Source organism: Misgurnus anguillicaudatus, chromosome 12, assembly GCF_027580225.2.
Source record: "Misgurnus anguillicaudatus chromosome 12, ASM2758022v2, whole genome shotgun sequence".
In the NCBI taxonomy this organism is placed as follows: domain Eukaryota; kingdom Metazoa; phylum Chordata; class Actinopteri; order Cypriniformes; family Cobitidae; genus Misgurnus; species Misgurnus anguillicaudatus.
In genome coordinates, this window is record NC_073348.2 from 11,117,986 (window position 1) to 11,144,380 (window position 26,395).

A 26,395-nucleotide genomic window follows, 5' to 3' on the forward strand; every position below is an offset into this window, starting at 1 on the left:
AAAGCTTCTACACTAGAAGAACTTTCAAACTAATACAATCATCCAAATCGTCATCATGTATATTAGATCCTGTTCCCACAAATTACTAAAACAGGTATTCCCGGCAGTGTCAGTACAAAATATCATTAACTCATTACTAGTACTAGGGACATTCCAATGACTTTTAAATGAGAAATAAAATGTTCATTAACAAAAAGCTTTATGTTAGGGCGGTTTGTTGACCGTTTTATTCCTCTGTAATCTCGCTGTCACTTGTCGTGCTGGACCGTGCTCGCAGACGTGTGTCCGCTGCTCAACATACAGTACAGTGCTAGCATTGTTGCAAGTTTCTTAAGACAGAGAAATGAATAGGTTATTTGCATTTTGTGTGGAAATAGAAGATGGGATTAATATCCGTTTAGCCAAGACTAATTTATGTGGTGGAATGTAAATTGAACAGTTTAAACAAGTCTATCTATAACTATCTGATCAGAGAATTGACCAGGTGTAAAAAGATGATGACTGCTGGAATGTTAAAAAATCATATTTAAATAATGTGAAATAAATATACTAAAAAGGACATTCCTTTCAGACTGGCAAAGCTGGTCTTCCAACCTGACCAGCTAAAAAGTGCCAAAAACCCCACTAAAACCAGCCTGCTACATGCAGTACCCTACGTTCATATAGTATGCCACTGCTATACTAATTAATTATCCATTAAAGGTTAATATAAATCATGTGAGACAGGAAGAGCATATAAAAATACACAAACAAAAAAAAGTTACCACAAACAATCACTGTGATATCTGCAGTTTTTCATATTGTGTGTGTGTGTGTGTGTGTGTGTGTGTGTGTGTGTGTGTGTGTGTGTGTGTGTGCGTACCTGGTCATTATCACGTTGTGGGGACCAATTGTCCCCATAAAGATAGGAATACCAGTGTTTTTGTGACCTTGTGGGGACATTTTGATGTCCCCATGAGGAAACAAGCTTATAAATCAAACAAAATGATGTTTCTTGAAAATGTGAAGTTGTAGAAGGGTCTCTGTGATGGTTGGGGTTAGGGAATGGGGTAGGTAAGGGGAATAGAATATACAGTTTGTATGGTATAAAATGCATTATGTCTATGGAATGTCCCCACAAAACATGGAAACCAGAATGTGTGTGTGTGTGTGTGTGTGTGCGTGTGCGTTTGTGTGTGTTGTGTTTATTTACAGATTTACAGAATCAACATCTGAACTTTTGTCATGAGCCTCTCTGAAGAAACAGACACAAACACAATGAACAGGTGAGAGAAACTTTGAGACTTTGTTTAATATCTAACAGAACGTAAGTGGACAATGAATAATAGTATACTTGAAAATTAATATGAATCTAATTGCTGCAGGATGTTGCATATTGATTATTACTTATTAGTTCATAATACTTAAACGTCCTGTTCTTCCTGTGTTTTTGAAGCTTTGGTTGTTTTTACAGTGTGCAGTATAATGTGTTTGTTTTGTGTGTAAAAAACGCATTTATTTTCACATAATTTCCTTATCTCTATAGTGCTGTTTTCACTGTCCTAAAAACGGGCTGATGTCTTCCTTGTTCTATGAAGTCTCTCCTTCAGAAATGTGTAATATGTTCTGATTGTGTAGCTTGTTTAGTGTGTTGTGATTGTGTAGCTTAGCTTGTTTAGTGTGTTGTGATTGGACAGCAGCTTAGCTTAACAAGAGCTGTTTAAGCTTGGTGACTTACATATTCCTGTGGGCGGAGTTTAGCAAACACTCTTGCTTTGACGTCATTTAGCCAGGAAGTAGAGGGCTGTAGTCGACACCGGCCGATCACTGTAGGCATTGAAACGGGAATTCAGTTAAAGAAAATATATCACCTGACAGTGAACTTTTAGCTTTATAAATTTGCAGGTATTATTTATGCTGTAAAAGCAACATTACACACTAACTAAAGTTTGAAAAATGGGATCATGTTAAACTAAACCTTCGTTTATTAGTACAGTAGTTGTATTGTAACTTTATTTCAAACATTAAGGTCCATATAAAAAAAACATACAAACATATACTGTACAAAAATATTTCAGTGTTACCAGAAACAGTAGGAATACTTAATGTAAGATTATTTAAGTCCATTACAACAGCTTATTTACTTAAAAAATTTTGCAGCAAGTACTAATATGTGGGCAAAGCACCAAACACTAAAAGTTCAGTGCAGAGCCCAAAAAGGATTAATTCAGAGATAAAACAATAAAACATTTATTTTCATACTAAACAACTTCAAGATTAGTGCTATGCTCTTTTTAGAAATCACACATCACCAAAAAAGAACCACCAAAATGGTGACTGAATGAAACACACACACACACACACACACACACACACACACACACACACACACACACACACACACACACACACACACACACACACACACACACACACTCACCTAAATGATTATTAGGAACACCTGTTCAATTTCTCATTAATGCAATTATCTAATCAACCAATCACATGGCACTTGCTTCAATGCATTTATGGGTGTGGTCCACTGATCTATATAAATGACTGGATTGCGCATGACGTCACAACTGTAAAGCCACCGCGCCGCCATGTTGGTATACCCAAACATTCTATTAAATCAATGGACTTTATCAGATTTTAATGATAAAACATCACTTTACTAGTCTTCGTTTTTATATCTGAAGTTACCCTGTACATTATTACAACACAAACGTCCTTACCATGTACATAGTTATTTACTGAAAGTTGTACATTTTAGTTTTTAATCAGTTATACATTCATCTTCATTACAGTATCAGATCAGCAGACAGCATATTTAGTATTAATGACAAACGTGCTCATTCTGAAATCTAAATAAATAATCATGCTTTGTACCGTATGTGCATGCAATAGTTTGCTGGTTTTATGTTATCTAAACTTACAAGTTACCTAAACTTATTTAGAGAAATAACGCTGACCGTGTAGCTGAATGTCAAAAATGTTTTTATTTATACCCGTGTCATTAACAAAATGCAGCACACACACTCACCTTAACGGTTTTTTATAAATCCATTTTCCTGCCCGATTAAAACATAAACATTGCAAATAACACCAGAATTAACAGTTAATTTACGTACACATATCCTTAAAATAATCTTGCGTGACTGATACGCTGTAAAGCGAGTGAATTTAAAACATGATTTTGAATGGAAGTCAATGACGCCGTCTGCCGGTTGGGTATACCAAGATGGCGGCTCAAACTCTGCGCTGGCTTCACCTCACGCTGTTACGTTAAGCATTCTATGCGCAATCTAGTCATTTATATAGATCAGTGGTGTGGTCCTGGTCAAGACCCGTCTCCTGAACTCCAACATTTCTAAAGAATGCTTTCAGCACCTTGTTGAATCAATGCCACAAAGAATTAAGGCAGTTCCGAAGGCAAAGAAGGTCAAACACAGTATTAGTATGGTGTTCCTAATAATCCTTTAGGTGAGTGTGTGTATACATATATACAACCCGAATTCCGAAAAAGTATAAAATGAAAACTAAAGGAATTTCAAATCACATGAGCCAATATTTTATTCACAATAGAACATAGATAACATAGCAAATGTTTAAACTGAGAAACTTTACACTTTTATCCACTTAATTAGCTCATTTAGAATGTAATGCTTGCTACAGGTCTCAAAAAAGTTGGCACGGGGGCAACAAATGGCTAAAAAAGCAAGCAGTTTTGAAAAGATTCAGCTGGGAGAACATCAAGTTAATTGATATTAAGTCTGTAACATGATTAGCTATAAAAGGTATGTCTTAGAGAAGCAGAGTCTCTCAGAGGTAAAGATGGGCAGAGGCTCTCCAATCTGTGAAAGACTGCGTAAAAGGATTGTGGAATACTTTAAAAACAATGTTCCTCAACGTCAAATGGCAAAGGCTTTGCAAATCTCATCATCTACAGTGCATAACATCATCAAAAGATTCAGAGAAACTGGAGAAATCTTTGTTCGTAAGGGACAAGGCCGGAGACCTTTATTGGATGCTCGTGGTCTTCGGGCCCTCAGACGACACTGCATCACTCATCGGCATGATTGTATCAATGACATTACTAAATGGGCCCAGGAATACTTCCAGAAACCACTGTCGATAAACACAATCCCTCGTGCCATCAGCAGATGCCAAGTAAAGCTCTATCATGCAAAAAGGAAGCCATATGTGAATATGGTCCAGAAGCGGCGTCGTGTCCTGTGGGCCAAGGCTCATTTAAAATTGACTATTTCAAAGTGGAATAGTGTTCTATGGTCAGACGAGTCCAAATTTGACATTCTTGTTGGAAATCACGGACGCCGTGTGCTCCGGGCTAAAGAGGAGGGAGACCATCCAGCATGTTATCAGCGTTCAGTTCAAAAGCCAGCATCTCTGATAGGGTGGCCATTCGTGCCAGTTCCGCCGGACACGTCCCGAACATGTTTTCGGGTTCGTTCTCTGGAAGTCGCGTTGGTCGACCGGATACGTCATCAAGGTTTAATATTTTGGGTTTAATTTCAGAAAAGCAACCGTTACATTTCAAGGTAAGAATGAAACTACAATGATTTTATGTCTTAAAAGAAATAAATCTTAATTTTCTAATGTATTTTAACTGAAATATGAGAACCTCGATGACGTATGCGCGCGACTTCCGGAGAACGAACCCCGAAAACATGTTCGGGACGTGTCCGGCGGAACTGGCACGAATGGCCACCCTAATCTCTGATGGTATGGTGGGGCATAAGTGCATACAGTATGGGCAGCTTGCATGTTTTGGAAGGCTGTGTGAATGCTGAAAGGTATATAAAGGTATTAGAGCAACATATGCTGCCCTCCAAATGACTATTTCAGGGAAGGCCTTGTATATTTCAGCAGGACAATGCAAAACCACATACTGCAGCTATTACAACAGCATGGCTGAGTCGTAGAAGAGTCCGGGTGCTGAACTGGCCTGCCTGCTTTTACCTATAGAGAATATTTGGGGCATCATTAAATGAAAAATACGTCAAAGACGGCCACAAACTCATCAGCAGCTGGAAATCTGTATAAGGCAAGAATGGGACCAAATTCCAACCCCAAAACTCCAGCAACTCAATAGCCTCAATGCCCAGACGTCTTCAAACTGTTTTGAAAAGAAAATGAGATGCTACTCCATGGTAAACATGCCCTGTCCCAACTATTTTGAGACCTGTAGCAGAAATCAAATTTGAAATTAGCTCATTTTGTGCATACAATTGTAAAATTTCTCAGTTTAAACATTTGCTATGTTTTCTATGTTCTATTGTGAATAAAATATTGGCTCATGTGATTTGAAAGTCTTTTAGTTATCATTTTATTAAAGTTTAAAAAACGTCCCAACTTTTCTGGAATTCGGGTTGTGTATATATATGGTGTAGGGGGCATCTAATAATGGTTTTAGTTTTAGGGATGACAAAGAATATTATGTGTATCATTTGTAACATTGTTTTAAAGGTGGAGTGTGTAATTTTTAGAAGGATCTCTTTTGACAGAAATCCAAAATAATATACAAAACTAAATTATCAGGGGTGTATAAAGACTTTTCATAATGAACCGTTATGTATTTATTACCTTAGAATGAGACGTTTTATCTACATACACTGCGGGTCCCCTTACATGGAAGCAGCCATGTTTCTACAGAAGCCCTTAACGGACAAACTTTTTTACTAAGTTGTCTCCAACGATGACATGTTTGTCCGGTGGCAGCTACTGTAGTTTCTCTATGTGTTTCAAAAGCAAGAGGTGAGCAGTGGACTGAGCACCACTAGATGCCTCTAAAATTTACACACTGCACCTTTAAGCATTTTTAAAATATAAATTAAACGCTCAGGCAGCAAAGATTACATCAGTTAAAATCAACAGCTTGCTCTATTCAAACTAAATTCTTGCTTACCTCTAGTCATTTGTTATAATTGCAGAGGTTGTCTGTGACCTTAATCCTATGCGAATCAGCCATTTCTGTAATTTTTAAAGTAAAAATTGCCCCGCAAGTGACCTACCATATTTCGGCAAACACCAAGGTCCTTTTGTTCACTAAACTATTGTGCGAATCGGCATCTTTGTAATTTGGCCAGTATTTGGAATGAAATGGAAGTGTTGGATATATTTTTAATTAGAAACAAATGAATAAATACATTTACCGCAAATTGAAACACTTGAAAGAAAAATATCAGTGGCAATACACATGATGACGGGTTTACATAGGTCAGAACACAACGTAATTGTCTTATATTAAAACAAATACAGTAAATAAATATCCTACAGCAAATTGAAACACGAATGAGAAAACATTAGGGACTGTTTTAAAATCTAATGAAAACTGTAGTCAGAACACAAACAAACTAAATATTGTCTATGCATTAACAGTGCATAAATAAAATATAAAGCAAAAAAACTAAAATAAAACCAGTGAATTCTTTTAAAAATAAGTGGCTGCTGCGCACACGTCTTAAGGGGTTATGATAAAAGTGCTCCGGTTTGCAAGATACTCGCTTATTCTTATGTGCGATCAGAGTTTAGTGTTAAGTTAGTGTCTTGCACGTATTATGTGAACGTAAGCATCTCTTTTATCATAAATAATTTACACTCACCTAAAGAATTATTAGAAACACCTGTTCAATTTCTCATTAATGCAATTATCTTATCAACCAATCACATGGCAGTTGCTTCAATGCATTTAAGCGTGTGGTCCTGGTCAAGAAAACAATCTCCTGAACTCCATGAACGTGAAAGAAAGGTGATTTAAACAATTTTGAGCATGGCATGGTTGTTGTTGCCAGACGGGCCAGTCTGAGTATTTCACAATCTGCTCAGTTTCTGGGATTTTCACACACAACCATTTCTAGGGTTTACAAAGAATGGTGTGAAAAGGGAAAAACATCCAGTATGCGGAAGTCTTGTTGGCGAAAATGCCTTGTTGATGCTAGCGGTCAGAGGAGAATGGGCCAACTGATTCGAGCTGATAGAAGAGCAACTTTGACTGAAATAACCACTCGTTACAACTGAGGTATGCACCAAAGCATTTCTGAAGTCACAACACGCACAACCTTGAGGTGGATGGGCTACAACAGACCCCACCGGGAACCACTCAGCTCCACTATTAATAGGAAAAAGAGGCTACAATTTGCACAAGCTCACCAAAATTGGACAGTTGAAGTCTGGAAAAATGTTGCCTAGTCTGATGAGTCTCGATTACTGTTGAGACATTCAGATGGTAGAGTCAGAATTTGGCGTAAACAGAATGAGAACATGGATCCTGCCTTGTTACTACTTTTTAGGCTGGTGGTGGTGGTGTAATGGTGTGGGGGTTTTCTTGGCACACTTTAGGCCCCTTAGTGCCAATTGGGCATCGTTTAAATGCCACGGCCTACCTGAACATTGTTTCTGACCATGTCCATCCCTTTATGACCACCATGTACCCATCCTCTGATGGCTATGTAACCCGGGTAATCCAGTTACTAGTTAAGATCAATAATTATTTAAATAATTAAGTGAAAAAGTTAAGAAAAGTAAGAAAGGAGAAAAGTTCTAGAAAGAAAACTGTTTTGTCCAATCACAGACCTTATTTCAGTGACTGACTCTCCAAAGAGCCAATGTTAGCAGCACTTTCATAAGCCCCGCCCACAACCTGCAGCGGCGCTGCTAGACTGTCAGTTTGAGAGACAGAGCGAGTAGTGATGGGCGATGCCAGTTATTTTCTTGTCGATCCAATACCAAGTACTTTTAAGACAAGTATAACCGATACCAATACCAATTCCGATACTTCTATGAAATATTTTTATGTATGCATTACATTTTATTAAAGTGATTTTATTGGGTCTTTTGATAGCCATCATTATTAATATGAAATAAAATAGACATGACAACTTTTTGCATTGAACACTATTGCAAGATTTTTTCCCTTTATGCGTTTTGAGATAAAACAAGTGAATTTTGACATTAACGTTTTCCTCTTGAGCCTATTTTATTTGACTGATAAACTCTACTGCTTTTGAAAATAAAATAACATCCTTATGAAAGTAAGTAGACTGGAATGCACTGAAAATCAAATCAGGGATGACTGTGAAGCTGCACTTCGTTGTGCTCTGTAAGGTATTTTGCTTTTAAATGTTTTGTCATATTTGTGGAATTACCACATTGGCGTATTTTTTGTTGTTGTTGACAATATCACACGAGGCTTCATCATTATTAACTGACCACAACAATGCACTTATACCCCTTTTAAACCTGCCTGCGCTGAGTGTGCTTGTAGTGACTGAGCAAATGAATGCATACTGAAACAACGGAAGGAGATATGGACTGAATGAGCGAACGCGATGATACAGAAGAAGATATAGTTCCCCTTGACATTACAATTTAAGTGTATTTGAAGAGTTTTGTTGCAAAACGAGATAAATCCATTTTTTAACATTTTTCTCAAAACATGTTTATTATTATGTTATCATGTTATTATTTTGTTTCATGGTGCTGCTTAGCTGTATTTTTTAAGTTATGAAGGTTTAAATCAAAACAAACCAACTGCAGTTGAATTGATATTAATTGGAATGCACAAGCAAAAAACAAGATTTTTGAACAATTAAAAAAACGGTGGTTATCTCGTTTTGCAACGGAACTCTTCATTTATATACAAAACGGCGTCCAACTATTACTTAAAATTATAAAATCACTTGTTAAAAAACAAACAAACAAATAGAATAGATACTTGTACTTGAGAATCGATCATTTTGATACAAAGGCAGGATCGGAAATATCGATACTTTAGGATCGATCCGTCCATCACTAAGAGAGAGAGTGAAATGGAGCAGCTACACAGAGCGGTATTCAGAGATCCTCTTTAAGAAAGTTTTAAAATAGATCGAAAAGAGATTTGAATGCAGTAAATAGTCATATTTCTGAACGAATGCGACTACATGAAGTTGCCATCGGAGTGAGAGGATGACAAAGCAAAGATTTGTGAACTGAAAGTGGATGAAATCCAACGGAGAATTGGAGTGTTGCAAATCAGCTTATTTGAATATATGAGAAGTTATTGCCTTGGTGAGTCACATTTTACGTTATACATTATTTGAGAAAAGAGTCATTAACTAAATAAGCTATCGATATGAGAAGTGTTTACATGGGCCACGTGAGCACAGCGTGAGCTGTAGTATTAGCATGAGGGCTAAAGCTAATTTCACGTGCAAAGATGGTGATGAAATGTGATTGTGAAATTTAAATGTTTATAAATTCAATAAGTGTTGAAACATGATTTTATATCTTAATCAAAGTGTATACATAATTTTTGGTGATAAGATTTTTGCTGTTAAAAAGTTGAATTGGATATTGATTGTCTTTCTGCCTTGTATTTTTTCAAGGCTGGTTTTTTTTTGTCTATGTTTCTTTCTACGTGATCTCCTGCGAGATATTCCTGTTTTGTGCCATATTTAATTCCTTTGGAGAGGAATCTGTGTATCTGACGTGATTAAATATGCACAATGGCGAGCCACCAACGAACCTGTTTTCACTTTTAACTGTGCTTAAAATTCATCAACTGGTAGGAAACTTCCAATTTTTCTTGTTTCTGGATACAAAAGACTTTCGTTCGTCAAACTGATATTTTTGCCACCAAAAAGGAGAGAATATCTTTTAAACTTGAACTCATTGAAAGAGTTTAATAACTCTTGTTACTGATCTGAACTAAATCATTTAATTCACAAACTATGTTCAACTTAGTTGTTTGATCTTTGTTCGAATAGAATTGAATAATTTAATGGATTTGTGCATTTTCAACTCATATTGTTGAGTATTTTGTTGAGTTTGAAAAGAAAAGTGATCTGTTCTGAGAAATTTGAATCACATTCAGTGTTTAGTTAAATTGAATGTCCATTCAATATTTTTTGGGGTTTATTAAATGTAATCTTTTGTTGAAGGTTATGTTATTTGTAAAATACTTTCCCTGAAGTGAAAGAAAAACACATTACTGTTTTATTTTGAGAGTTTTATTTATTTTTACATTTTGTGAAGAGTGTGAAACTTGAAATGGAATTGAATCTGTCAAACTGTTGAATTCTTGGTCCTATAAGAAATGAAAGAAGATTTTGTTATTGTTGATCTTCACTGTTAACAACTGATTTTATATCTGTGATTTATTCATTGAGACAAATAACAAAAGAGAAAATTTTCTATAATAATACAATTCACTATATCAGAACAAAACTTTGTCAGTCACTTACTCACCTGCACTGCCTCTACTCTCCAGTAGACGTTCCTTACTTCTGATATACATTGGCCCATACTGAAAATTATTACTAGCTGTAGCGCATCAGTCACGTTGCACGTTACATGTTACAGCTACTTACAGCAGGATAATGCACCATGTTACAAAGCTCAGATCATTTTAATTTGGTTTCTTGAACATGACAATGAGTTCACTGTACTAAAATGGCCCCCACCACAGTCACCAAATCTCAACCCAATAGAGCATCTTTGGGATGTGGTGGAATGGGAGCTTCGTGCCCTGGATGTGCATCCCACAAGATGCTATCCTATCAATATGGGCCAACATTTCTAATGAATGCTTTCAGCACCTTGTTCAATCAACGCCACATATAATTAAGACAGTTCTGAAGGTGAAAGGGGGTCAAACACAGTATAAGTATGGCGTTCCTAATAATCCTTTAGGTGAGTGTATATGTATGCAGCAGGCACTTCTTATATAAGATGCATAATTCACATGGTTCACATGACACAACAAACACATATTGTGAATTTGGGCCCCTCTGAAGAGGAGTCACCAGTCGTCACTGTTTATAAAAGCCTACTGTATGAAGAAAGGAAGTTTGTCCACGTTGTCGGGATATACTGACCTCTGTGTCCTGCTTGCAGAACATCTACGCTAATGGCCTTGACGAGATGAAGATTCAGGTCCTTGGCAGATCTAACAAGCTTATAGCGTTCCTCACTTTTTGTCAAAGTCCTTTGCTTTTTGGACACCATGTTCCACACGAACGAACACGTGAATACTTGCCTGATAATGGCGCACGTTAGTTAACGTTAGCGCTAGCGGGCATGGGTAATGTTTTATCCTATACTTCTTATATTTAAAAAAGTGATAAGCTACCTTTTTGAAGTTGAAAGAATAATACATGAACTTTGCCTGCAGAGTATCCACTTCAACTGCTCGTGCTCGTCTAATGATTAGTCTACTACTTTGGGGCAGGCCTGATTCTTAACACATAATTAAATTCCACATGTTAACAACATTTGTTTTTATTTGCTGTCTACTGAGTATAATGAGTTTGTTTCAAATCTGTATGTAAAGGTGGTAGTTTCTGAAACAGTGTTTAATTGCTGCTGTTGTATTTTACAGTTTAATTGATAGAGAATCTGCTGACCCTAACTGTGTGTCAATGAAGAGTGATGAATCAGTGAGATATCCACCTGGCTTCAGTTCAGGAGACTCTGGTGCAGATGTGAGGTGAGAAACACACATTTACCTATGTGTTTACCGTCGTGTATTACATGTGCGAAATGTTTTACTTCTGCAGATTTAATATGTTTTTATTTACAGTAACACAACAGAATCTGTCAAAGGGCAGGATATGGATTTGGTTTTTCAGGTAGGTGTGTGTGTGTGTGTGTGTGTGTGTGTGTGTGTGTGTGTGTGTGTGTGTGTGTGTGTGTGTGTGTGTGTGTTTGTGTGTTGCATAAGAACATTTTCTGCACATGAATAATTAAATAAAATCTTTTGTGTCTGAACAATGGTTTTAGGAGCTTGAGCAAAAAATAATCTCACTGATGAAGAAAGAGCTGAAGATCTTCAAGAGTCTACTGAGCACAGATTACCCAGCATGCTCTGAGAGAGAGGAGGAGGAGGATGACGAAGATCAGATTAAAGTCAGAGAGAAACTTCTGAAGATCACACTGCACATCCTGAAGAAGATAAACCAGACAAACCTCGCTGATAAACTACAGAGCAGTAAGAGAGTCATGAACACATATCTGTACATTACCTTTTTTCCTTTTATTTGACATATTTCAGGCATTCACATCCATGTCTCTTCATTTACAAAACAGAACTTGTACAGTTTTCTCTGAAAAAACACAAATCCAGACTAACTGAGAAATTCCAGAGAATAAATGAAGGAATATCAAGTCAAGGAAACTCGACTCTTGTGAATGAGATCTACACAGAGCTGTACATCACAGAGGGAGGGAGTGAAGAACTCAATAATGAACATGAGGTGAGACAGATTGAGACAACATCCAGAAGATCAGAGACACAAGAAACACCAATCAAATGTAATGACATCTTTAAAGCTTTACCTGGACAAGACAAACACATCAGAACTGTGCTGACTAAAGGAGTTGCTGGAATTGGAAAAACCGTCTCTGTACAGAAGTTCATTCTGGACTGGAGTGAAGGAAAAGCAAATCAGGATCTTCACTTCATATTTCCACTTCCATTCAGAGAACTGAATCTGATGAAGAACAGAAATATCAGTCTGATGGATCTTCTTCATCAGTTCTTCATAGATACAAAAGAACTGAGATCAAGAGACTTTGATGTCTATAAAGTTGTGTTTATCTTTGATGGTCTGGATGAGTGTCGACTTCCTCTAGATTTCTCAAACAATCAGAGTTTGTCTGATTTAAGAGAGAGAGCTTCAGTGGATGTGCTGTTGACAAACCTCATCAAGGGGAATCTGCTTCCTTCTGCTCTGATCTGGATAACATCACGACCAGCAGCAGCCAATCAGATTCCGTCTGACTGTGTTGACCAGATCACAGATGTACGAGGATTCAATGATCCTCAGAAGGATGAGTATTTCATCAAGAGAATAAATGATGAGAGTTTGTCCAACAGAATCATCAAACACATCAAATCATCCAGGAGTTTGTACATCATGTGTCACATCCCAGTCTTCTGTTGGATTACAGCCACTGTTCTAGAGAGAATGTTGAGTGAATCAGAGAGTCAAGCAGAGATCCCCAAGACTCTCACGCATATGTTCACACACTTCCTGATCTTTCAGACCAAACTGAATAGTCAGAAGCATGATGGGAAATGTGAAGTAGATCTTCAACAGGTTAGAAAGAGTCTTTTGTCACTGGGAAAACTGGCTTTTCAACAGCTGGAGAAAGAGAATCTGATCTTCTATGAGGAGGACCTGAGAGAGTGTAACATTGATGTCAAAAAAGCTTCAGTATACTCAGGAGTTTGTACCCAGATCTTCAGAGAGGAGTTGGGACTGAACTTGGGGAAGGTCTACAGCTTTGTGCATCTGAGCATTCAGGAGTTCCTCGCTGCTTTATTTAAGTTTTTATGCTTTATTCTGGACAAAAAAAACAAGTCAAGAATGTCCGAATTACTGAAGAGTGAAGTGGACAAAGCCTTACAAAGTGAGAACGGACACCTGGACCTTTACCTCCAATTCCTTCTGGGTCTCTTACTGGAGTCTAATCAGACAATATTACAACAACTGCTGAGACAGACAGGAAGAAGATCTGACAGCAGACAGGAAATAGTGGAGTACATTAAGATGAAGATCAGAGACAATCATTCTCCAGAGAAATCCATCAATCTGTTTCACTGTCTAAATGAACTGAATGATCATTCACTAGAGCACGAGGTACAAACATATCTAAACCAAAAGGATTACAGTAGTCTCTCTGAAGTTAAACTCTCTCCATCTCAGTGGTCGGCTCTGGTGTTTGTGTTACTGAACTCAGATCAGAAGCTGGATGAGTTTATACTGAGTAAATATGATCAATCAGATGAATGTCTTCAGAGGCTGCTGCCAGTGATTAAAGCATCCAGAAAAGCTGAGTGAGTCATTTATCTTGAAATTAAATAATAGAGATGAGTTTATGAAGAGAGTTTGTATGTTAAATTATAAACAGTGTTTTTGTAACAAAGCTTGAGATGAGGTTGGATCCATATTTGCAGTTGTATTGACAGCACAGTAACAAATACAACTTAGACAGCGCAAACTGGTATATCATAAGAAAGGCAAAGGCAAAGAGTAAACAGGCAGTGCTCAGGGCAGGCAAAAAAGATTCAGAGACAAAGTTTGTGGCAAGCAGCAAACACTCATATATCGTGGAACTGGCGGAATTCAGGGCAGACAGCAAGCAATCAGATATATAAACAGGTAAAAAAAATAGGTAACTCGCAAAATAAAAATAAGAATCAAGTCAAAGATTCAGTATGAGAGTCTGGCATTTATCGGGCAGAAAGAGCCACAGGTGCTTGGTAATCAAAAAAGCATGCAACATGATGGGAATCATATTTGTTGTACTTCATTAAACTTGGAACTCGACGGAAGCAAGGGTGGTTAAAACTCCAGTAGTCATATTGGTGGCTGGTTTTCGAAGGCAGTTTTGTGGATATTCTGAATGTGATTTCTTGGATCAATCTCTCTATTGGACCAATGTCTTCAGGCAGACCATAGAATTGAAAGATGTTATGTTATGCTCGCCAGTTTCCAAGGCAGTTGATAACTTTGGTGGTTGAATGAGTCTACAAGCCTTGGAGAATTGATCGATGATGGTGAGTATGGCCGTGTTACCTTAAGATAAATCCCAGAAAATACCCGTAAAATTGCCAGACAAGCGTCTGTGCAAACTCGTCCCGTTAATCTTCTGGGATCGTTGCCGGTAAGAGGACCTAGTCAGATATAGGGCTGGGCGGTATGACGGTATATTCTGTTACCGCGGAATAAAATGTCAGACCTAACAAATTTTTCAATTCCGTCTATCCCGCGGAATGCAAATAAGTGGGCGTGGCTAACTCTGCCCTCCCACATGTTAGACATGTCAAATCATGTCAAATAATTCATGTCAAATAATTCACTTATAAAAAATGAACAATTTATTTCTGTAATTTTTATAATAGCAAGTGAATCAACCGCGGGTCTCGCAGCGAGACTCTCGCTCGCTCTCTCTCTCTATCTGTGCTCATGCAGCAGCCGGCCGCTCTCTCGCGTACAGAGGTCTCTAGGCACACGCCAGGAGCTGCGACGCCAAATAAAGAGTTCTTCTCGCACATAATGCTAATAGTTGTAAAGTTTTCTCAACTTTAAGCAAGACAAAACTTGCGTTTATATCAGTGACAAGTGCGCTGCTGGAGCGATGTAGTTTGACGCGACATTTGCTATAGTAGGCTACAAACATATTTGTTCGTAAAGACGAAGAGACGCAAATGTTAAGGTCTAATAGAAAGTAAAGGGTGTCAAGACCTTAAAACAGACTTCATGATCATCACATTGTAGCACCTGTCATATTTATAATATCTAGAGCTTCGTCTCTCATATAGGCTATAGGTATTCATCCTGTCTGTAGGTTTTTGCATATATTTATACCTGTTCATTTTACATATTGCCTATTTTTAATGTAATGTATGCATAAATACAAAATACAATGAAAGCATACTATAGCTTCAATAGTCTAGAAAATTAATAACTCAATTATTAACAAGATTCTGTCTTATCAAGACTTAAAGTGACACCATGTAATTTTTCAACCTTCATAATACATTTTCAAGACCCTTGTGATAGTACATCGACTTTAAATAGGTTGAATGACATGTCTACCATAGCCTGACGGGGTCTGTATCACTTTTACTCGTATTTTAAAACTTAGGGTTTGTGGTAGTAACCAGAGCACAAAAAAAACTACAAAATTCGACTGCTTTACGGCATACGTCACTTCCTCCACACAATTTGTATTTAACATGAATTTTGCTGGAGGCTACTTAAGGAGTGTAGAGAGCAGGTTCTATTATGTGACTCTGTGGCACAATCTTTAGTGTCACGGACCTATGACACGGGCGACCCGGGTTCGATTCCCCTTTAAGGCAATTTTTTATATAAACTGTTGATTCATACATAAATGCGATGTTCTTTATAAATTACGGCGATTATATTGCATATAGTTCCCTGTATTCAGATGCTGTGTTCACGTATTTACCTTTCTTTTTACTGTGTCAATGATATTTACATTACAATCCAGGATGCTATAGCACTCAAACTTGCTCACAGTGTAAAACCAAACCCTATTCATTCACCAATCAGATCCGAGCGTTTCTCTCTTCTCTCTTCCTCATTTGCTGCGTTCCGCTGTCACTCGCGTGACGTATTACAAAGCGGCAGACCTAAACGCATCGGTTTACTTGGATTTGGAGCGATTTTCACACAAAAAAGAGGAATAACGAGCGCCATTGCGGAAAATCCTGGTGGCGAGGGAGAGAGAGAGGATGCAACAATATTTGTTTGGAAAAAGGCAAGGAAATACGTCTGGTCGTTTCTGAATTGGAAGGCTGCAGCCTCCGGAGGTCAAATATGCAGGCTGCACACGTCATCAAGCCTGGGTTATTAAGGTAAACTGAGCATTACATTCGCAAGTCATAAGCATACTGCAACAATTTACGATTAACTAAGTATAATAGTCAACTTTGTAATTGTTAATATTGTGAAATAAGACAGTCTTGATGACGTATTAGAAATACGACATCCGGAGGCTGCAACCTTCAGATTGAGAAATGGCTTCTGCCACGACGAGTTCCTCATCAGAAAGTTGTAACATGACTGCGTTTCTCACTGTTGTCTCAAAATGTTGATCGTTTAGCATTTTAAATGTTTAGTTTTTAGTTTAGTTTTAAGGTTGGCCAGTTCCTTTCCTTTGCGACAGTGCTGCGGCGCTTGTGGTCTCTAGGGGCGCTAGAAGTGAAAAATACGTGTCTAGCACCCCCTAGTGGCCAAAAGTTTCATGGTGTCCCTTTAATCTGTGTTGTTATCTTCTGGGCATTTTCACTTTAACATTATTAACTTTAAATTGCTCATAATTTAAAACTGCGGTGAGCATTTAGTTAAAAGCTATAGTGAGTGGCAAATTTCTGTACATTTTTATAGTCAAAAAACAATTTAAACTGAAAAACATTTATACCGTGAAATACCGTTCCATGAAATAAAATGACTCATTCCGTGGAATAAATTTTTGGTTGTTCCGCCCACCCCTAGTCAGATACACGGAAAACCCTCTATGTAAACGAGAAGCCGAAACAATGCCGTAATGGGCGTGTCGTAGTACAACAAAAGTTATGGTTCAGCTCCTTAAAATGAGAACTAACATGCATATAAACATTCACCACGAGAAATATTGCAAACTAGATTGAAGCAGTTATCAAGAAATGATAAATGAGATGCATAAACAATGACACACGTGCTGTAGTGAGGACGCACGTCATAGCAACATGAAGTTGGTTCAACTCTTTAAAATGAGGGATTTACAACATTCACGAGGAGAAATGTCAGCAAACTGGACTGAAGCAGATATCAGGTAAGTTAGCTTGTCACTTACTGCATTGAAACGGAGATCATTCAGCGGCATAAAAGAATATTGCGTGCTCATTTGAGCTATAATAAATGAAAATTCCTGCGCACCATCCCAACAAGATATATCGTTCAGCTCCTCAAAGTGTGGGTTTTAAATGCATATAAGCAATTGTGATGAGAAGTGTCTGAAAACTGTATTAAAGCAGAGATCAGGGAGCTCGTCAAATATCCACTCAGAAGCTGAGATCATTCACCAGCATTAGAACGGCGCATCACGCGCTCTTTTATAACCTTTTATCATAAACAAAAATGCACACGAGCGGTTTCTGGAGAGAGAAATAATAAATAATATGCAAACTTCAGACACTGCGTAGAAGAGAGGGCGGGACTTTCAACAGATCACGTGTCCATAGATGGCGGGTAATCATGGCAGTGTGAATGAACAAAAAAAATTCAGGAAAAATCCAGGATGCCTTTCCCGTGTATTTTCCTGAATGTCTGTGTGAAAAGGGCTCTTGTGAAGTTGGGAGATCAGTGATGAAGTTCACAGTGATATGACACCAGGAACAGGATAATGCAGCCCAGATGGAACCTGGTGGTCAGTCTCTGCATGCCACAGATCTGACAGTTGCTTATGAATGTGCTGGTGTCTGCCTGTTGTGATTTTCACCACAATCATACACCAAACAGCTGAATGATGTGTGTGATTCCTGGGTGATGTGTCTTTAAAACACAGAACAACTTAGTCCTTTGCTCCAATTTATTCATGGTGTCAATACACTGGATGCACATGACACAAGTTTCACCGGATACACAGGATTGTATATTTTGGTAAAGATGGTTTTCTGGTCAGTACAAATAATACAATATAGAAATCAGACTCACAAATAATAATAAAGGTGGAAGTCATACAACATCAAACATAATATTCATAAACCAACTAATGATAAGTATACAACCTATCAATTCAAGTCAACAATACCATAGAAACGTACATAACACAACTTATGGAAAGGATTCAAACACATATGGTTGAGTGTCCATCTTCAGGCCCACACTTCACCAATACAAAAAACAAAGAAAGGAAATGAGGTTATAGACCTCAGCTGGGAATTATGGGTAATGAAGTACACTGAAAAATTGGGGTGTCGTCTGCATATGAATATGGGAAATGTAGTATAAATGAATAAGAGAAACAAACAAGTCTAAGTCACAAAACAATGAATTGCGCTGGCACATAGGTTAGTTCAGGAGGGCATTCCAGGGAAGGTGGATGATCATTAATTTGAATTTGTTTCTGCACAAGGTGAGTTAGGAATCACATTGGTAGGAAATATCAGCTTGTAACTGTGAGGCAGCTCTATTTTGTTCTAATTCTCTTCCTGGTGTTCTTCCTATGGGGAAAACCTGCAAAGGTGCGCCGTCAGTTCAGTGCTGTCCTTTCTTCAAGAAGAATTGGAAAAACATCTTTCCCCGTCTAACCTCAAGGTGTACTGTATGTGGCTGCTATTGCAGCCCATGATTACTAGGTCCCTGAGAGGCGTACGGAAGTTAAATCCACCTGGAAAGCATCTCATCCCCTCTTGGGACCTCTTGGGCCTACAGAGGGCCCCTTTTGAGCTCATAGGAAAAGCTGATCTTCCTCATCTCACGATAAAGAACGCTGTCATGGTGGCGCTCGCCTCTATTACGAAAGGTGGGGACCTGCAGGCACTCTCTTGTTTTCCTGAGTGCCTGGAGCTTGGGTCGGGTGACTTTGAGTTATTCTAAGACCTCAGCACCAGCTACGTGCCCAAGGTTTCCACCACTCCCTTTAGGGATGAGGTGGTGAACTTGCAAGCACCCACCTCCTGGGGAGAAGCCCCAACCCTGCCATTATTGTGTCCGGTATGTTCACTGTGCATTTACTGATGACATTCTTATATTCTGCTGCTTTTTGTATTTAATTATAGGTGGTTTTATGTGGTTTTGTTAAATAAAAGAAATTCAGTATTCAATCCACATGTTTTGCATATAATTTTTATATTAAACTTCCATGTATTCCACTAGGGGCCCACTCTGATTTCTTTGGGCAAGCCCACACTTTGGGCTATCCCACTGGGGCCCCATCATGGTCCCATAGAGTGGGGCCCACACGTGCCCCGTATTTCACGTGGGCTACACAAATCATTGAGTTCAGTTCTCAGTGGGCTCCCCACTGTGGGCCCCAATTTTCTGCCCAGACCCAGACCACACTTTGGGGCTGTCCCATTGTGGCCCATCCTGGGTAGGGATGGGCAATATAAACGATATGCAATATAAACGATAGAAAATTAGCATACGATAGAGATTTTAAATCTATTGCACTTTCGCGATAATGCGTGTTGATGACACAATCTACCCGCGAACTTTAGAGCCACGAGCTGCAGCCGAATAAACACAATAAACCGAATAAACATGGATGAAAGCATCAGCGAAACAGAGGAACTCGTGAAAAAGACCGATGCAACATCTATTTTTTTATTTAAGCCATTAGTTACATAAGTTAACTGCTGCTCCAAGCGTGAAATTGGCATTATGGTCTAGTAATTGTGAAACATGCAATATATATATATATATATATATATATATATATATATATATATATATATATATATATATATATATATATATATATATATATATATATATATATATATATATATATAGTATAGTATAGTCCCCACATGCATTTAAAGTGTTAAGTGTTATAAAAATAATTAACTGTGTTTTTAGCAGATAGATCTTGTCGGCTTTATCATTTTAAAAGTAGATCACCAGACAAAAAAGTCTGGACACCCCTGCTGTAGAGTGTGTCAGGCAAAAGTTCCAGCTAAGAGAAGTAACAAGACTAATCTGGCCATAACGGTTTTCTTTTACTTACTTTTTTTAGCAGTTTGGCTTTTGTAAGGGTCTATATAACCTGTTTAAGTCTATTGAAATCATTATATCGCAATACATCGCTATCGCAAGAGGCTGCAATGTATAACGCAATATGGATTTTAGGCCGTATCGCCCATCCCTAATCCTGGGCATATAGTGTGGCGCACACACATGCCTCGCATTTCACGCCAGTAGCGGGCCAACAGGGGGCCCCAATTTTTTGCCCAAAGGGACATGTTTGCTGGAATTTATCTGTTTTACCAGGTGCAAGCTGTAAGGTGCAAGCTCATCAGCATATGTTCACCGGTGCTTATTACAAGGGTGCAGCGCGGGACAGCGAGAAAAGACATTAAACTTTTTATTTAACACATTGCTTGAGTTTTTTTTGGACATCCTTTTGGAATCACTGCACTCATATCATCAAGTTATGAGACCTTTAGGTATTCTAAATATATGATAAATATAAGCGCACCACACTGCTGCACTTCGGATCGACACTTAAAAAGTTTAACATTAAATGAAGATAATTGTCCAAAACCAAAAGGTAGCTTAATACTGAATACTAATTGTATTAATCTTTTTGGGAGTAAAGACTACATTATTCCTATAGGAAGAGAGGGACGTTAGTAACTTGAGGCAGACCGAGCACACAGGTGGGTACCCACTAGGGGTGGCACGGTTCATGAAAAAATCTGAACCGTTCGGTTCGCTTGTGTTGGTTCAGAGCGTGCGTGCATTGCATGGTTCGACGGTTCATGGCATGCACAATATTTTATTTTAATGTAGTCATTAATGTTATAAATTGTAGGTTGCCAGGTTGAGGTCACAAATGGGTTAAAAATTAAATGATGTGTCTATTGTGTTAGTGGGATGTGTTTCATACAAGATCTGGCAACTGGACAATCTTGGAATAATATATTGATGTGATCATTTATATAACAAGGTAGGGCCGTACAATTTATGTGAGAAATTACAAAACGGGAGGGGAGTGGGAGATAGGTGTAAAATAGGAGACTCCTGGTAAAAACTTGCCTGTTGGCAAGTGTTGACATGTATGGCATGCAAAATTCAACTACTGCTCATAGGGATGTCACGGTACCAAAAATCTAGTAGTCGGTACCAATACCATAAAAAGTACACGGTACTCGGTACCTAAGTCGGTACCACAGTGTGTAAAAAAAGAACAATTATACTTAAAAAATTTTTTATTAAAACATTTCAACATTATAGAAAACTTTTAAGAGCTTCTGTTTAGGTTGTCTGTGTTAATGTTTAATGACTTGTTCCTGACTCTCTTGGTGTACATCCTCCTCTGGTTGATACTGTTAAAAAGAGAGAGAATAAGAAATACATTTTATTTATTTAACATACTGTCTGACAATGACTAATAAATCAGCTAAAGCTACATGTGCTAAGGTGCACTTATAAACACACGCACGTGCACATACACATACTCTGAATGCAATCATTAGTTTAATATCACTCACATTGTTGCAGGATGAAAATAGTTATTAAAAACCCTTAATATTTTAATACTTCATCCAGTGACATTAGGCTACATTTTGCTGACAGGATGACTAAATGGCGATGCATGGTCGCCCATTTATAGATAGTTTATGTTAAAAAACACAGCGTTATTAACAAATAACTGAACACAAAACATTAACATATAGCATAAAGTTAGCTGGTTACACGGCATTAATGCCAGCTGCCTCAAACAAACATACATATAGGGTCTGGGTTTCAGTATAAAATTTAAGTTTTACAGTTTGTATATAATGTTAATATGAATTAAAACTTACCTTTTATTCTTTAAAGAGATCGGGGTGTCTGTCTTTCAAGAGCTTTGCCAAATTCTATGTTTGATAGCGACAAATTACTTTAGAGAGATTCCCGTGTGCACGTCTGAGGCGTTCTTCCTCTTGTGGAGCGTCAAATACACACGCGCGTATATGCTGCCCCCATCAGTCCCGGAAGAGTATTGCAACCTCGGTACCTCCGGTACCAGAGAAAGCAAGTACCGTCATGTTTAAAAAAAATGTTGGTATCGACTTTGTACCGAAGTATCGGTTCTCGTGACATCCCTAACTGCTCATCTGACTGAACTGATTTTTTAAGTCATGTGTTGATGATCCTTTATTCACACTAACTGATTTGCAATGTATTCTACTTGGGCTTGTTTTTTATATCTGAGATTAAAGTTTAACACACTGTTATCTTGTTTTTTTTTCTTTCTCAGTCTGAGTCTCTGTAATCTGACAGAGAAAAGTTGTTCATCATTGAGTTCAGTTCTCAGCTCAAACTCATCAAGTCTGACAGAACTGAACCTGAGTTACAATAAACTGCAGGATTCAGGAGTGAAGCTTCTCTCTGATGGACTGAAGAATACAAACTGTAAACTGAAGATATTACAGTAAGAAAATCCTTAAACACAAATACACTTGTGTGTTCATATCATGTAAATTTAATGTAGGTCTTTATAGAAGTCTAATCCCAACTCTCAAACAAACTATTGTAGCGTACAGAAGACAGCGGAGGCAGAGATAATGTAAAAGTTAACAGTTTTTTAAGTAATTGAGAAATGGAACTTCAAGTAACATGTTGCAAATAAGTTAAATAGAATTAATGATATGTGTATTTGGCATGCTGTCCGAGGAGAGGGCTTTTGAGCTCAGTATTCGGCCCAAGCCTGGAGCACTCCCCCACAAAGAGAGGGCTCTGTATTAGGCCCAAACCCCAAAAACCCCACCATTCAGTTTAGGAAGTAACCAAGTAAGGTGTGAGGAGACTGGGTGGTGGAGGGATGCTAAGAACTGTTGAAAAACATGGGTGAGTTAGCTGCATGTTTATATAGGCTTCCACTCATGCTGATCAGGTGGACACCTGATTGCTGATTGTTGAAAGCTGGTTCTGATTACGAGATAGTTTGCCGGATTATTTGAACATGCTCCTCTCGAACTTTGTTAATAAAACATCACGAAGTTGAATGTAGCAGGTAAATGTCCAGGTAAAGATTCAAAACACACACATTATGGGTCACAGATGTAGGAACCAGGGAATCCTGATCCTCTTTGGACGACAAATAACCATGGGAGACCAGAATACAAGCAGTAGCTAGCATATACAAGACCAAACAGTTGCTGCGTCCGAAACAGCTCCCTCATTCACTATTCCCTGCATAGCAAATGACCATTGAGTCCACTATATAGGGAAGAAGTGAAAGAAAATGAGTGAACGATTTTAGACACTGACATAAATACCATGCGTCAGAGATGTCGCAGAGATTAATCATAAATCCTTACACCCGTGTGACTTTATTGATTGTACTGTGAAACGGTAAAGTCTACTTTCTTACTGTTTGTCACATTTGTCATAAAGAGAACAAAACAACTGCTTGTCGAAAATAAAGTGAACGAAAGTGAGTGAACGATTTCGGACCCTGGTGTAATACGTAAATGTGTGTCACATTTGTAGTATTTATTGTTTTATTTGATAATAAATAAAACAAAACAACTGCTTGTCATATGTATTTACTATTGTTTATTTATAGTTTCATAAAAATGTGTATTATATTTTAAATAAAAGATATCCTGATTATTTATTTATTTTTAAAGTAGAAAATACCCGACAACAAGAAGTAAAAAAAAATTGTGTATAAATGTAAATTTATGAGAACTGCATTAATCCTTCCTGGCATAGATTCAACAAGGTACTTCAAACATTTCTCAGAGATTTTGGTCCACGCAGTTGCTGCAGATTTGTCAGCTGCACATCCATAATGCGAATATCCCGTTCCACCACATCTTAAAGGTGCTCTTTTGGATTGAGATCTGGTGACTGTGGAGGCCATTTGAGTAAAGTGAACTTATTGTCATGTTCAAGAAACCAGTCTGAGATGATTTGCGCTTTATGACATGGCGCAATATCCTGCTGGAAGTAGCCATCAGAAGATGGGAACACTGTGGTCATAAAGGGATGGACATGGTCAGCAACAATACTCAGGTAGGCTGTGGCGTTGACACGATGCTCAGTTGGTACTAATAGGCCCAAAGTGTGCCAATAAAATATCCCCCACACCATTACATCACTACCACCAGGCTGAACCGTTGATACAAGGCAGAATGGATTCATGCTTTCATGTTGTTGACGCCAAATTCTGACCCTACCATCTGAATGTCGCAGCAGAAATCGAGACTTATCAGACCAAACGCGTTACCAATCTTCTATTGTCCAATTTTGGTGAGTCTGTGTAAGAATTGTAGCCTCAGTTTCCTGTTCTTAGCAGTCAGGAGTGGCACTCGGTGTGGTCTTCTGCTGTTGTCGCCCATCTGCCTCAAGGTTTGTCGTGTTGTGCGTTCAGAGATGCTCTTCTGCATACCTCAGTTGTAACGAGTGGTTGTTTGAGTAACTGTTGCCTTTCTATCAGCTCGAACCAGTCTGGCCATTCTCCTCTGACCTCTGGCATCAACAAGGCATTTTCGCCCACAGAACTGCCGCTCACTGGATATTTTCTCTTTTTCTGACCATTCTCTGTAAACCCTAGATATGGTTGTGCGTGAAATACTCAGACCAGCCTGTCTGGCACCAACCAAAGTCACTTAAATCACATTTCTTTCCCATTCTGACGCTCGGTTTGAACTGCAGCAGATCGTCTTGACCATGTCTACATGCCTAAATGCATTGAGTTGTCGCCATGTGATTGGCTGATTAGAAATTTGTGTTAATGAGCAGTTGGACAGGTGTACCTAATAAAGTGGCCGGTGAGTGTATACTAATAGCAGCCTTCACACCTGGCTATTTGTCTTTTTCCTCACTTATCCTGCACTTAGCTCCCTGGTTGTAGGCGGCGGGCCGATGTTCACACTTTTTAGGGGTTATGTTCACAGCTGTGCCAGCAGAGGATCGCTATCATGCATTTTGTAATATCTGAGAAAGACATGCGGACAGTGATTTGCAAAACATGCAATTCCAAAAATGTCAAGACAGGGTGCATCTGCAAAGACTTTCTTAACATTGTGTTTAATTTATCACCTGAAATCCAAACATTCAGATTTCTACGCTAAATATGCGAAGAATGCGGCACAAAAAACTGGTGAAAGTTTCCCAGTGATGGTGTCAAGGCAAAGGGCATTACACAAAATATTATGGAATTTATTGCCTTAGATGATCAGCCATTCTCTGTCGTAGAAGATGTGGGATTTTGTAGGCTGATTGAGCACATTGAGCCCCGTTATGTCATGCCGAGCAGACGACATCTCTCAGAGGTGTGTTTACCTAGGCTGTTTAATGTTGTTGCAACTCACGTCCATGAGCATATAGCTGCAGATATTTCAGCAATCAATTTCATGACACGACAGGACAGTAGCTCAAACGTCAGCATTACCTGTATGCTTAGTCGAGGAGTTTCGAAAGTCATATACAGCCGCAGCCATTTCTGATGCATTGGTCAATATATTAGACACCTGGCATAACGACCAATCCAAAGTGCATGTCATTGTATGTGATAATGCAAGAAATATGACAAAAGCGATAGAAGACAGCCAGCTGAAGGGAATACTGTGCATGGCCCACACACTATATCTGGCTGTGAATGAGGGAGTGTTGTCTCAATGCAGCGTAAAAGACGTACTGGCTGTAGGCAGAAGAATTGTTGGTCACTTTAAACATTTTCAGCTGGCCTATTCCCACTTGCAGTCTTTGCAAACTGTTTCAGTTATTTTTTTAGTAAGTCTGCAGGGTGCGCCTCTTGTGTTTGAAAACGGCCGGTGGGCAGGCTTACGCTAACAAACTGCAGCTTCGGGGGGAGACAAGTGGGGCAGCAAAAATTTGGATTTTGGTTTAATTTATGCTTCACACTGTATTTACGTCTTTATAAAATTAATGATATTTATCACAAACTGTTAAATATATTATCTTTTGTTGAAAAAAATATTTGAAATTGGAACATTTAATGTTTAAAGTCGGTTGAGTCTGATGACTGTATAAAGCCAGACGGATAGCACGTCTGTCAGCACCATCTTGTATGCAGCGATTATGTATAACTTAACTTTCATTATGCTTTAACAAATTAAAGAACATCACAATCAAGTAAAATACAACATTATTTTGTATTTAATGTCCATTTTCGCAGTTGAAATCAAGTTTTGCGCTCTGTACGGAACATCATTGTT

The 26,395-nt window shown here is 38.3% G+C and overlaps 1 protein-coding gene across 4 annotated transcripts in view; it reads left to right on the top strand.

Annotated features, from left to right (window-relative positions):
* LOC129445783 (NLR family CARD domain-containing protein 3) overlaps positions 1–26,395 on the top strand; it is a 79,798-nt gene that overhangs the window by 13,006 nt on the left and 40,397 nt on the right. For all 4 annotated transcript variants that reach the window (XM_073873944.1, XM_073873946.1, XM_073873947.1 and 1 more), the window contains exons 2-7: positions 1,195–1,265; positions 11,360–11,467; positions 11,561–11,609; positions 11,761–11,968; positions 12,067–13,819; positions 22,465–22,638. In XM_073873944.1, the coding sequence (XP_073730045.1) occupies positions 1,225–1,265; positions 11,360–11,467; positions 11,561–11,609; positions 11,761–11,968; positions 12,067–13,819; positions 22,465–22,638 (2,333 nt within the window). In that variant the 5' untranslated portion in view covers positions 1,195–1,224. The remainder of the gene's footprint in view (positions 1–1,194; positions 1,266–11,359; positions 11,468–11,560; positions 11,610–11,760; positions 11,969–12,066; positions 13,820–22,464; positions 22,639–26,395) is intronic.